At 30.9% G+C, this 14,037-nt stretch overlaps 1 protein-coding gene across 3 annotated transcripts in view; it reads left to right on the plus strand.

The window, feature by feature from the left end:
- LRRIQ1 (leucine rich repeats and IQ motif containing 1) overlaps positions 1-10,772 on the plus strand; it is a 222,972-nt gene extending 212,200 nt beyond the window's left edge. For 2 of the 3 annotated variants that reach the window (XM_016923928.4, XM_016923931.4), the window contains one exon: positions 9,229-10,772. In XM_016923928.4, the coding sequence (XP_016779417.4) occupies positions 9,229-9,374 (146 nt within the window). In that variant the 3' untranslated portion in view covers positions 9,375-10,772. The remainder of the gene's footprint in view (positions 1-9,228) is intronic. The other variant, XM_016923930.4, reaches the window with a different exon arrangement.
- The last annotated feature ends 3,265 nt before the right edge of the window (positions 10,773-14,037 follow it).

The following is a 14,037-nucleotide window of genomic DNA, read 5'->3' on the forward strand; positions in this document are numbered from 1 at the left end:
AATAATGTGACATTTTCATGTTACCAAGTTTCTTACTTGGATTATAAATTTACAGTTTTACATAAAATAGTAGGCCAAAGATGTAGACAGATAGTTCAATAGATTAGACACACAAACACAAATGGACACACACACACAGAACTTTACTTCCTAATCCTTGCTGTTACCATGTATGACTACAAGTATAAATTATTTTGTTTTAATTTATGAATATACTAATCACTGATGCTTCATCAGTGAATTTACCTGCCCATTTTGTCATCTTGTTCTCCAAGCTTTCTGCCATCTATTTCTAATACATATCTGCTGATATAGTTTGGATGTGTGTCCCTGCTCACATCTCATTGAAATCTAATCCCCAGTGTGGGAAGTGGGGACTGAAAGGGAGATGATTGGATCACAGGGGAGGATTACTCATGGTTTAGCGGCATCCCCCATGGTACTGTCCTTGCAATAGTGAGTCAGTTCTTCTGAGATCTGGTCATTTGAAACTGTGTAGCACCTACCCCCTCGCTCTCTCTTGCTCCTTCTCTGGCCATGTCATGTGTCTGCTCCCCCTTTACCTTTGCCATGATTGTGAGCTTCTGGGGAGGCCTCAAGAAGCTCAGCAGATGCCATCATGCTTCCTGTACAGCCTGCAGAACCATGAGCCAATTAAACCTCTTTTCTTCATAAATTATGCAGTCTCAGGTATTGCTTTACAGCAATGTGAGAACAGACTAATACATCTGCTTTGAAAAAAGTTTTTCCAAAGCTCCATGATGTTTAACTAGCATTTTGAACATTTTGGGAGCTCTGCTACTTCCTACTGGTCCCTTAGATTTCATAACTGAAATTTACAAATAAATTATTTCTACACTGGATGTTAGAAACATTTCACATTTACCTTAATTTTCTACTGCATATAGTGTTGAAAAAGTGAGCAAAAGTTATGTTTTATCATGTCCTTGCTTGCATGTTTTTTAATATAGACTGCAACTATATATAAAAAAGAAGAAATTTAGTTTTGTTTCATCTCTCCACTAATTAACTAGCATATTAATTTTACTTGTACATGGCCTTTACAAAATTCAAATAGTTATATATTTCTGATGTATTTTCCTCAGACACCATCTTAGAGAAAATGTCATTTAGAAGTCTCTAGTATTCTCAGTCTATTTTTGCAAGGTTCAAAGTAGTCACTACTCATTAATGTTTTATTAAAATATGTGTTCATGTAATATAATCGAAATCATTCAAATATGAATATTCTTTGAATAACTCCAGAACTTCTGGTAATGTCAAATTTACAAAGAACTTGAGGAGTGAACAGAAATTTAGCAAGATAAGTAAAGGACATGAAAGTGTGAATAAACCTTTTGATAAAATTTTTAAATTAGAAAAATCATGTTGGAGTTATATGTATATATATAATTTTTTATATATAGAAATCTTTCTCTTCTAACTTATGAATTGAAAATAGTATTGTTTTTCACTGATGCCTTTTATTCATTTTTAGTTTCATCGGCCTTATTTCCAGGTAATATATATTGCTGAAGAGCAAATGGATAATGAGGAAATATGGGCAATAAGCACATAATACTCTACTATAACTCCAGTAGATTTGATGATAAAAATGTAATTATTAAATGCAAAATAAGAAAATTTAAAATATGTGAATTACAGTAATACTGTTAATTAACTGGCAAATTTGTAAGTGATGCCATTCTACTTATAAACTCTTCTAATAAAATAATTGCCTGATATCCACTATCTATGTCAATTGTTGCACAGTTTCACAGGAGAAGTCAACATTGACTTTCATATTTCCTATTAAAATATTAAAACTTCAATCCCACTCTAGATTTATCTTTTTCCTCATATAAAAACAATAAAATGGTAATATCTTATAAATAACTGTGGCCAATTTAAACATTTTTGTTCCATACATAATGAAATCTGGGTCTTTTAAAATCCTCTTTTGCTTTTTATCTCAACTATTCAACTTGAAGTAATATATCAGTAATGAACTTATAGCCACATCTCATGGAATTATTTTTATTATTGTTATCACTTTATGGTCAGCAAGAGTTATTCTCTAGCAATGTAAAAATTTATATTTTAAGAGTCTTTTAAATTATTGTTTAAACCATTAAATCTGATTCTTGGACTGAAATTTTTGGCCAGGAACTTTAAGACACAAATTTTTTAGGTGTTGATATTTTGTTCCTGAACCCGGACAATTAATTACATAAAAACATTAACACTTAAACCCTTAAAATAGTCTACTGACTAGACCTAGAAGATGAAAATTAATTGCTGTTACACCAAGAGCATATTTACATGGTTAGTGGACTCATGTAATATGGATTAATTTTAAAATCTACTTTTTAGAAGAGTAAACACATAATAGTTATTGATTTACTGTCTTTTAACAACTTGTTACGATCCTAAGTAACAACATTCTAAGACAGTTAAATGAGTCAACAATTATTCCAGGCACAGTTAAATATCACAGTTATTAGTAACTACAGAATGATGTTTACGGAGCTAAGACAGTAGCTAGTTTCAACAGCAGTTGACATTATCCAGAAAAAGACAAATTTCATCTGTATTTTGTAAGAGAACTAGTTGTACATATGTTAGCTACATTTATTCTTTGTTAAAAATTTAACATTTTTTGACGACAGGATTCATGCATGCTCTATTGATAATACAGTAAATCATGATGTTTCCAACTGTAATATTTTAGTTCTTATCCATTTATATGATCATTTTCTTTCTTAAATTGTTTGACTTGTATTTTTGTTATTTTTTTCTTTCAAACCAATTTTTCACACTAGCTAATGTGCAAAAATAAATGGATATGGTTAAATATGAAATGCATTTGTCGAATGAATGAAACTGGAGTGAAATAACATAATAAATCCTCAGGCTAGTTATGTTTATTGTTGCCAAATGTCTCCCTGCTAAGAACTAATAAGTATGAAAATGAATAATGAAAGTTTCCATGAAAAATTTTTGGGAGATCTATTCAGAAGTCTTCACTATCTGGGAATGTGGAAATAAGTATTTGTTTTATACAAGTTCCATATGAAGATGGTAAAGATGAAATTAAGAAAATAGAGTCAAATAGCAACTACAGTATGACAGTTTCTAACATTATGTGGCTCACAGAAGAAAATTAACAGGAAAGTTCCATTGAAAGAAATACGTGTTGAATGAATATGTAAATAGAAGAAAGATTTTAAATTAAATTTTTCAAAGACTAAAAGTGATCTTGAAAATCTAATTTGAGTTTTAAATGTTTATATTCTAAAATAAATAGCTCAATAATAAGCATTTTGGAATTCACTTAAAATTCCTATTTTGCTAAAAATATACTTTGGCAAAATTAATTTGGGAAATATTGGGTGAGAGAAGATAATTAGAGGCTGAAATGTAATATATACATATAATATATATTATATATAATATATAAATATATCTTATATATTATATAAATATATAAATATATATAATATATATATTATATATAATATATATTATATAAATATATATATAATATATATATATAAAGACTGGTTTCAAAGGAACATGCATATCCATCCAGATCCATAAAAAAGATGCTCTCAACTATAAGCGTCACTTATGCCATTGTTCTTTAATTACAAATATTTGTAGACGCTTTGTTGTAAATATAATGAAACTGAATAGAGCCCTGAAGAGGACATTAAAAAATAAAAAATGATTGTGGAGTTTGGGAATAGACCTTTCCCAAACTAACAAAATAAACAGGACTTATATGACCTGATTTCCAGAATTCCTTTTAGAACTGTGTGCAGTAGAAAATGTGGGACCTAGATAGCTTATGGATTGTTAAATTGCATTCTTAACTGCTTATTGGATTACACTTTTGATTATCCAGTCAATTTAAAAGTTTAAACACCCAATAGGTATCAACTATTTCAGTGGGAAACCAGAAAACCACAATAACCAGCATTACATGGGGTAGTTATCAATGGAAAGATGGGTTTTAGTTAATTTACAGGCCACATGAGGAAGTCAATCTAGTTCTGAAACAAATCACAAAACCCTTTTAGATTTTATAACTAGAAACCACTCACTCAAAGAATTTGAAAAACCCTCCAAGAAAAAAGTATGAAAACAATGTAAGAATGACAGAATTTAGTGAAGACTTTTTTTTTAGCACCACATTTGTAGCGCCACATTCCAGCCATCATTTTGCAAACACAGCCACATGGCATCTTTAAGAAAAAATCAACACACTGGTATGTTAAAAATAAAACCTGGGAAAACAGTGCATATTATAAGGCAGCCTCAGAGATTCAAATGTAAAATATGCATGGTAGATATTATAAAAGGTAAATAAACAGGCAAAATACATGAGTTAAAAAAACTATGCATTTATCAAAATGAGATTCCCAACCCAATGTGATATGTATTAGCTTTTACAGTCATTCTGAATTGTTTTTTCAAAATAAATATACACAGACAAAAAATGTGTTACTCACGTTTTTTTTAAAAACATTTTGATTATTAACACCAGTAATAATGCTAGTAACAAATACTGTGGATATTTTTGTGACTATCAAGAGTACCAAACATAAGTGATTTTCGTATTTATATGCCACTTAAATTTATATGAGTAAGAAGAATAAATGTGTCATGGTTCAATTGGGATTTGGAGAAACAAAAGTTTTATTAATTTTTTATAATGTACAAAAATACTTTTATTCACTGAAAAGGTAAAAAGCAATCTCAAAAACAAGAAAAATCACAATATTACGTTGAGGAAATCCAAATATGGTATAAACAACCTGTTCAATATTTATTTTTTATTTTCAGTGTTAGACTTTATCTACTTAAAGTTCACTATAAATGATTATTATAATTCAAGCTTGGACACAGCAGTGACCTTACAAAGCAACTGTTATTTGAATATTGTAATATCTACCTCAACCCCAAATTTGCGCAACGTAACTCATTCACAGCACTTAAATTGATGTAAACGCTTTGCTGCTAAAAATTGGTTCTGGTCACTTTCATTAAAATGTTTAATTTTTTTTCTCCATGCTTTACTTATGCTGTATCTGCTGTTAAGTAATAAAATATGGAAAGGATTTTGAAATAATTTCTATATCCAGACACATAATGTTGGGTATATCAATGAAAATTCAATGACGTATTACTATACATCATGAAATTCCTATTTTGACCTGTTAAACGGTTTTTTATACATACCAGGAGAGTCATTCAAAGCATTTTACATATTAAATTACTTATCAAAACACAACATATATATAGACCTTGACATTTTTTAAAGAACCAAGGATTTAACAATAAAATATTTAAAGGACCAGAACAAATCTTGAGCAGAACACAGATTATGTAGCAAAGAAGTGACTTCTTGAAAAATAGAGCATAATCATCAAGACATAGTTTCAGCACTTGTATAAGCAATTGATGAGTTGATTTATATGCTCACCTGCAAATAAGCAGCAGATTGTTGTTAAACATAAAATCTATAACAATAATGTTGCAGAAAAGGGAAAACAATTGTCAAAGATTTGTTAGTCGTACATATTTTTGTTCTAGGAGTCCATCAGTAGGTTTAGCTCCAATATCAATATTTTGAGGCCAGAGTCTCTTGCTATTTTATTTTCATATGGGTAATTTTAGTATGATTATACATTGACCATATTAAATTGCTTCTTTTTATGTTTTTTCATTTCTGGAGTAATCATAGGACAAAGTAATGACTTTGCAATGAATGCCAATATGTGATTCTCTCAGAGATGTGTTATTTTGCTCCTCAATTTATTCTCTATATATGTAGTGATTTGGGAATTTATATGATAACAAAAAACTCTCACTAAATGCAATGAGAGAATAAGCTATATAGATTACTGCTCAAATTGTTACTTTACACATAGCAGAACAATACAACTCAAGCTTTTAATCACACCTAAAATATTGTTTTGACAAAACATTATATATTCACTTAAGTGTTTGTTAAAGACTCATTTTCTATAGCATTTTCATTCCACTTCAAAACTGCTATAAAGCTGTCTTGTAATATTACACAATGTGCTTTTTGAATTGTAATTATTATTTGCTTAAGGAATTATACCAAGCAATGGAAAGTTTACAAACTGTTTTTAAAATATAGATTTACGTTGTGAGTAAGTACAAAAAGATTTAAAGATTCATCAGCAGCTTCAAATACAACATAATAATATTGGGGGGAAATGTACCATATGGTAAATTTCTGTCAATAGAAAAGTCCCTTAAAATGTAGAAACACTGTTAAGAATAAAAGTTTGATCTAAAGAAAAGCTGGGCTTTAATGCAATTCAGTCTATTTCATTTTGAAATATTTTAGAAGCATATGAAATTATCTATATGTGTTTCAATACTTTATACCAAAAGTACTACCCTCCTTACATGTTACTTTTCATGTTGGTTTAAAAAAAAAAAAAAGCTTATATTAAGAATAAAACCCTTTGCATGCCTTTAGTCCCAGCTTCTGGGAAGGCTGAGTTGAGATGAGAGGATCACTTGAGCCCAGCATGTGGAGGCTTTGGTGAGCTGAGATTCAATTAATACACTGCACTCCAGCCTGGGTGACTATGAAACACTGTATCAAAAAATAAATAAAATGAAGAAAGCCCTGAAGACATCTTTATACTAAGATAGTTTTATCAAGAATATTAACTAATGAGAAATTATATTATTGAATTAAATTTTAAAATACATACTTACTTCTACTTATTACCTTGAATAATGCTTGGAAGGCACTTGACTTAGCTTACTGTAGTGGAACAAAATGTATTAGTCATTTGTGAAAATCTGCTTACTGTTTTATTAATCTCTTTTTTATCTTAAATAAATATATCAAAATTGTAAAGTTACTTCATTAGTTCATTACTCAGACACCCTTCTCCCTCTACCTCCACCCGTGGCCCCAGCATTCTCCCTATTTAATGTATTCTCATAAATACATATTCGGTATCCAGGCAACAGTTATATTTACAAACAATTTTTACTGCTGAGGCAAGATGAGGGTTTACTATTACTTTTATTGTTTTTTAAAATGGACCAAAGTAGACATTCCATTCTGTTATCTGGGAAAAAATATCAAGCTATAGGTTTCCAATGTATAAATAGTAAGTAGAAGGAGGATAGGTTTTTAAGACACTTTCTTAATGCATTTTAGGCCAATAGTTTATCATCTAAGAAACTCTTGCTTCTATGCTTAGTAATATTTCTGTTGCTTGAAAGAGTTCTTGCACTTTCTTGAAGGACTACTGACTGATTCATAGAGAGTAGCTCAGCGTAGAATGAATCTGGCTAACACATGGAAGTCAACTTCAGTTGGCATCTGTCTCAGTTGTTAGTCTCTCTACTGAGATTTGCCTTCACAAGTGCCAACCATGAAGGTCTCTAAATTCCTGAGCCATGATCTGTCTCTAGCTCCGTTACAGACTAGTGTCTGTAGACATGAGCATTAGTCTCTATTGTATCCTGCATGTCCTGTACTTAATCATTAGCCTTTAACTTTATCCCTGCTTTTTAGTGCTGTTCTCTTGGTGGAATAAAAGTAAAATATATTCCCTGTATGGAGGTTCATTAACTCCTTTGAATTTGTTTTGCTAATCATAATTTTAAGATTAAAAACCAAAATTCAGTATTCTGTATTTAAAGAGCTTTTAAACATAAAATGAACATTTACAATCAATATTCACCATCATGTTGCATCAAATTTGAAATTACAGACCAATTTCCTCAAATGGCCTAATGTTTGCTGACTCTTCTATTTGAATTTATATTTTTTAAATATTTAAAATTTTAGTTGGAAAAGTATTAATCTCAAAAAACATTCTATTTTTTTTTTCTCTAACCTTACTTAAGCACGAAAGCATCACAATGAGAATCATGTAGTTTCAACCTTTGCCTCAAGCCAGTACTGAGGAAGCCCTGGAATGCCTCACTCTGCTACCTCCAAACCCTTTCCCCACAGATACAGCCCTGTGCTCTTGCTTAATCCTAAGGGGATTTAAAGCAGAGGATCATAATTTTTATTTTTTTGTTTATTTTATTTATTTATTTATTTATTTATTTTTGAGACGGAGTTTGGCTCATGTTGCCCAGGCTGGAGTGCAATGGCGCGATCTCGGCTCACCGCAACCCTCCGCCTCCCAGGTTCAAGCGATTACCCTGCCTCAGCCTTCCGAGTAGCTGGGATTACAGGCATGCGCCACCACGCCCGGCTAATTTTGTGTTTTTGATAGAGACAGGGTATCGCCATGTTGGTCAGGCTGGTCTCGAACTCCTGACCTCAAGTGATCCGCCAGCCTCGGTCTCCCAGTGCTGGGATTACAGGCGTAAGCCACTGCGCCAGGCCATAATTCTTTAATAGTATTCTTGATATGGCATCCTGGGGTCTTACTGAGTAAACATTCTGAATCCACGAACTATTCTTAGGTCTATTGTTTTTAACCTCTCAAAGTTTTTATTATATATAAATAATAATTTCTTCCATTTTATGGCACCTGTGTACAAAGCAGTCTCACTGATCTTACTACCACTTACAACATAATCAGAAAGGCAATCTTCACAATAATCCTGATGTGCATATATTATTTCTCTCATTTATAAAACTGGTACTCAGAAAGACTGTTACCTGTCCAGAGTCACAAAGCTCTATTTTAGGTAGCCAAAGTAAAATTCATGAATATCTTGATATTCTAGATCTAATGTACTTTCCACTTTACCAAAAACTCCTTTTTCTGAAAAAGACCTTCATTCAACCGGACTATTTATAAGACAAATGTTAACATGTTTTATTATAATAATATAAATAATGATAGCAATTTAAACTATGAAAATATAAACAAATATAAGTACCTTAAAACTAAGAAGATTTATCATTTTATAGTTGTGAAACACCAATGATATTTGAATCTGTTGATAGAAGGAAACCATTATATCTATTTAATATTTTTAGTACCCTCCCTCTATTTAACCTAAACACATTTTATACCAATCTTGATTATACAGTATTACTTTGTAAACAAAAATAAGCTCAACAAAGATACGTCTGTTAAACTCGAAGATCATAGACTTTTCAACTGCATGTTTTTGACTTAAATATATTTCTTACTTTAAAATATAATGTATTTGGTTCATATTCAGTGAAAGTGTATATTTAATATCACTGTCTAGGTTGTTCAGTTAAGGGAATACCAATATCGCCAATAATAACAAATACAAGACCTTCTAAAAAAGAACGTATATCATTCCGAGACAATCCTGTACAACTCAGTGGTGGATGGGGAAGTGGCAAAAAGAAGGCGAACATTTCCAACTAATCCTTAAGGCTTCAGCATTCAAAACACGTGGCAAACTGTTTCATGAAGTCTGGATATCTAGTCATGTTACCAATTGGATACAAGGTTTTAGAGTCCTATATTTAATTTGGTTTATTATACGTATTTCACAAGTTTGTTTTCTAGTGGAGCTATCTTATTTCTCATCTGTAAAATGTAGTTTTGCATTTCTTCCTGTGTTCATGTGGAATGGCCTCCAGAAAATTCTTGAGATATTGTAATGGAACTTGCATATCCAGTTTTTTTAGTTTTAATTTTTATGACACATGTATTCAAGATAGCTTTTGTTACCAATAATAAATATTAATGCTATACACATAAAAGAGAATGTAACTGTCTTACTGATGCTGTTTAATGTAGCAATAATGATTAATATATTAATAAACTTTATTCTATTAGATTATTGTACTTGAGTATTTCAAAGATAAATTAATACATGGAATAACTGAAAATAAACAGTGACAAAGGCCTTTATTTTTTAATTTTAAATTATCTTAAATAGATTAGAGAGTAATGATAAAATGTATAGTCAGTTTAAATTAAAATAGAAATTTAAGTAATTACCAATTGGATAATTGGATATTTTATCTGTAATGTCAGATGTTTATTACCCTTATTTATAGAGGTAGATGCTAATTTTGGTTCATTAACATTATTATACTAATTCAAGAAATACTTTATCATTTTAATTTTTCATTAAGGTACCTTAAAATTGTCATTTAAAAGTACTTTTTCAAAGTTCAACTTACCATTTTGTAATATTAACCTATTTTCTAAAATTACAGACCCATTTTATTAAAGTCTTACTGTTGTGTGATTAATGTTCTACCCTATCTTAGTAAATTTACAAAATGCTGTGTTTACACTTAGTTCTCATTGAGCTGTTACTCTCCCGAGTCTGGAACTTTTTTCATAAAGCTAAATTCATAGTATTTCAGTTACTTTCTATAGCTGTGTTGCTCAATAATAGCATCCAGTGAACTTTAGTTTTTTTTGTTTTTCCTGTATTTTATTAAAATATTTCATCTAAAGATGACTGAAGTGATGTAGAGATACTTGTATTAATTTGTATCCCCCATCTACTTTTGGATCCCTATTGCATTGCAAACCTATAAATCTCTTTTAACTTGATTGAGATAGAAACGTTAATGAGACTTGAGCTGTCAATCAATAAAGAAGATGTAGATTCATATGTGGTGTCCTAGAATTTCCACTCCATGTATAGTTGGAACTACATCAAGATCAGCTTTAATCTATAATTTCCTTATTCTGTAAACTGTGTAATTGTTTCATAATATTAACTTTGAGGATGATGAATGGTGCTGATGCTCCTAAATTTGTAGGTAATGATTGATATATATGTCAATAAAATACTTTCCTAATTATGGTGTGAAACTGGAAGTTTTTTATAGTGCTGTTTATTGTGTTCAGCCTTGACATTATCTTTAAAAAATTCTTTCAATGCTCAAACTTATCATTTTGTAGCACTACTTTATTCATGTTGATGGAAATAGAAAAATTAAACTGAAATTTAAAAAAATTGGATAAAACATGAAAGAAATCAAACCAAGAAATAGTCTTTCTCCTGTTTCCTTGAGTCAACATTATAACTAATATTTGTTTTTAAGATTCAGGGAGGTAAAAATATGAGCCTTTCTCTTCACTTAGTTGGCACTGAATTTTGGACTAACAGTGATGGACCTAGGCAATGTTACTATTCAAACATGTGACCCACAATGACTTTTTGTCCTCTCCTGTGCTCTATATCCTATCCCCAACCCCTTACAAATTTAATTCTCACCTTTCTGTAAATACCCCATCCCACTGATGTAACACTTATCATCACTGCTAGCTAGTAAGAATGGTAAAATGAATAGCTAATCACAAAAAGCTTGGTAGAAGTGCTAGGTGGGGGGTGTTTGGAGATTTCAGAATATTTTGATGAGAATCAACTACGTTGGTTTATGGAGATAGCCCCGTCCCAAGGTCCAATCCACCAATATATTTGTGTATGTACTGACATGTGTAATACTGTGTCTGTGTAATACTGACATGAAGTTTAGACAAATAACATTAAACATTTATGATATATTTTGATTATATTTTACCCTAGTATGCTATAATAAAAGTAGCTGTAATAGGTTTCCTAGGAAAGAGAAACATAGTGATGTCCTTAAAGTAGTATTCATTATTATTTATCATGTAGCTAATTATTCATCATCTGTATTTATGGCTTTTATGACTGCACTGAGAGCAAAATGAGTTATAATTAATATATTTTAATTTAGGGGAAGAAGACCCCTAAGGGGTCTATGGAATTGCATTTGTCAAATCTAATTTCTAACTAGTCACTAATATGAGATGTAATTCTATTCTTCTTTTCAGTATACAATGAAATCTATTATCTGCCATGATATTTTTACTTACCTAGATGGAGTTGTTTTGCTCTAATTATTGTGAAATTCAGAGAAAGGCCCTTTCCGAGCACTGAAAGAACCATAATCTAGACCTTGCTGTGCAACACATTAGCCACTAGACAATTGTGATTAGGGTGTACTTAAAATATGGCTAATCTCAGCTGAGATAAAGTGTAAGTGTAAAATTCATATCAGATTTCAGAGATTTCATATAAAAATACAGAATTGCCCAATAATGTTATATTAATTAAAATAATATCTTGTTTCTTTTTAATTTTTTCAATGTAAGTACTAAAAAATTCAAATTTTATATATGGTTAACATATTTCTGTTGGACGACACTAACCTTGAAGCTGTTGTGTAAAATAATATAGAAAGGGTGTTTTATGCAGAAAATAATTGGTAAGATATTAGGAGACACAGAGACTACACAAAACAGGGCACACAAATCCTAGTTTATAAAACAAGAGAACTTGGATTCTGCTAAACATAGTGAATATTATGAAATAAAAAGTGGAAATAACCCTCCATTGTGGTTCTAGACTTTAAAGTGGCATAATTGAATTTAACCCTTCATTTCCTGTACTTATTTGTTTTTAATCAAAGACCATCTTACAAAGTCAGGATAAAGTCTTTTATGTTATTAAAATACTTGTTGTAAGAAATAGGATTAGCCCCTGACTTGTAATCTATTTCATATCAGGTTTTACATAGATAGAGTTATTAATTATTCAAATAGCACAATTTGCACTGTGATATGGATGGATTCTTGTAATGAGAGCCATATTATATTTGACATCCTGTTGGGTCATAAATCCAGTTTTAATCTAAAAGACACAAAATATAAGAGCCAACAGCAGTCGCGTAAGTGAATATATTTGAAAGATAAAAACAAGTATAATGCATTTATAACTTCCAAGAATCATATGATTATGTTTTATGTGGCACTTCCTGACAACCACTTACACTTCCTTTTCAAATATGCAGATCATCTACATTACTGGGAACCAGAATTTTACCCAAACCAAAAGTTAAACTGAAACGCTTCATGTGACTTCTCTATAATTCACATCCCTGTCAGCACTTCAGGGCAAGGGAGCAAGTAAGTTTCGAGAGCCCTCTCTAGTGGATCTGGAATAGCCACCTGTAGGAAAGGATCATGAGGCTTCATTAGATTTCAGTACAGAACAATGCATAAGGCAGCATGGAAGAGTGTCACAACTGCCAATGTCTGCTGTAGCAGTGGGAGGTTAGAGTGAGTGAGAACTTACTTGCTAGTAGTCTTTGCTGTAAGGCAATAACAAGCCAAGGTGCTACAGGAAGATTCTTTGAAGCTTTTGAGAAAAGTGAGCCAATTCAATTAGTAGTGCAACAGGAAAAGTTCTCCTTACATTTCATGGTTATATTTGCCATTAGTGATGAATATAATCTGCATAGCACTCCTACATTTTAGGAAGTGTTGTTATAACCACATTTATATTGCAAGAGCAGAGGTGAGAAAGCACTTCAAGTTCATAATTTCCTTGTGGAGGCCTGAATGCAGCTGCCAGTGATAACCAGATGAGTAAATGTAAAACTATTTTTTAAAATAAATACGTCTGAAAAGTAATTTTCTCCCACAAACGCTATAATAGAAACTTTCAAACTATTTTTATGACCCCCAAAGGATAGATCTAGATCAGCATTGTCCAATGTAAGTATGATGTGAGCCATGTATGTAATTTTACATTTTTAACAGTCACATTAGAAATGTAAAAATAAATTGGTAAACTTAATTTAATACTGTATTTTATTTAATCTAATATATCCAACAGATACCTTTTATTTAAAGGAATTATGAGGACATTGTCTTACACGAGAAAATTTTAGCCATGTTAGCCCCTAAAATTACATGTCTTAAAGAAACAAAAATGCATAAAAATAAAGTAATTTTAGATTAACATCTATAAGTATGTAGCTATTAGTAAATGTTAATACATGTTACAAATAAAATAATAAATGCCAAATTAATACTTTAAACTTTCATATGGATGTGAGGTTTTCTCCCAAAGTTATTGGATTCAAGAGATCTCTACCAAAGCTCATGTATCAGTAGAAAATTACAAGGAGACTTAGTAAGGGTGAATCTCCTTCTCATCTTTCTCCACATTATTCAAATTTGATCCAACCATGGATTTTCTGTTAACTTCAAAATAAAACCAGTGCTTAGAATAACTCAGTGTGATACA

The sequence above is a fragment of the Pan troglodytes genome, chromosome 10 (assembly GCF_028858775.2).
Source record: "Pan troglodytes isolate AG18354 chromosome 10, NHGRI_mPanTro3-v2.0_pri, whole genome shotgun sequence".
Lineage (NCBI taxonomy): Eukaryota > Metazoa > Chordata > Mammalia > Primates > Hominidae > Pan > Pan troglodytes.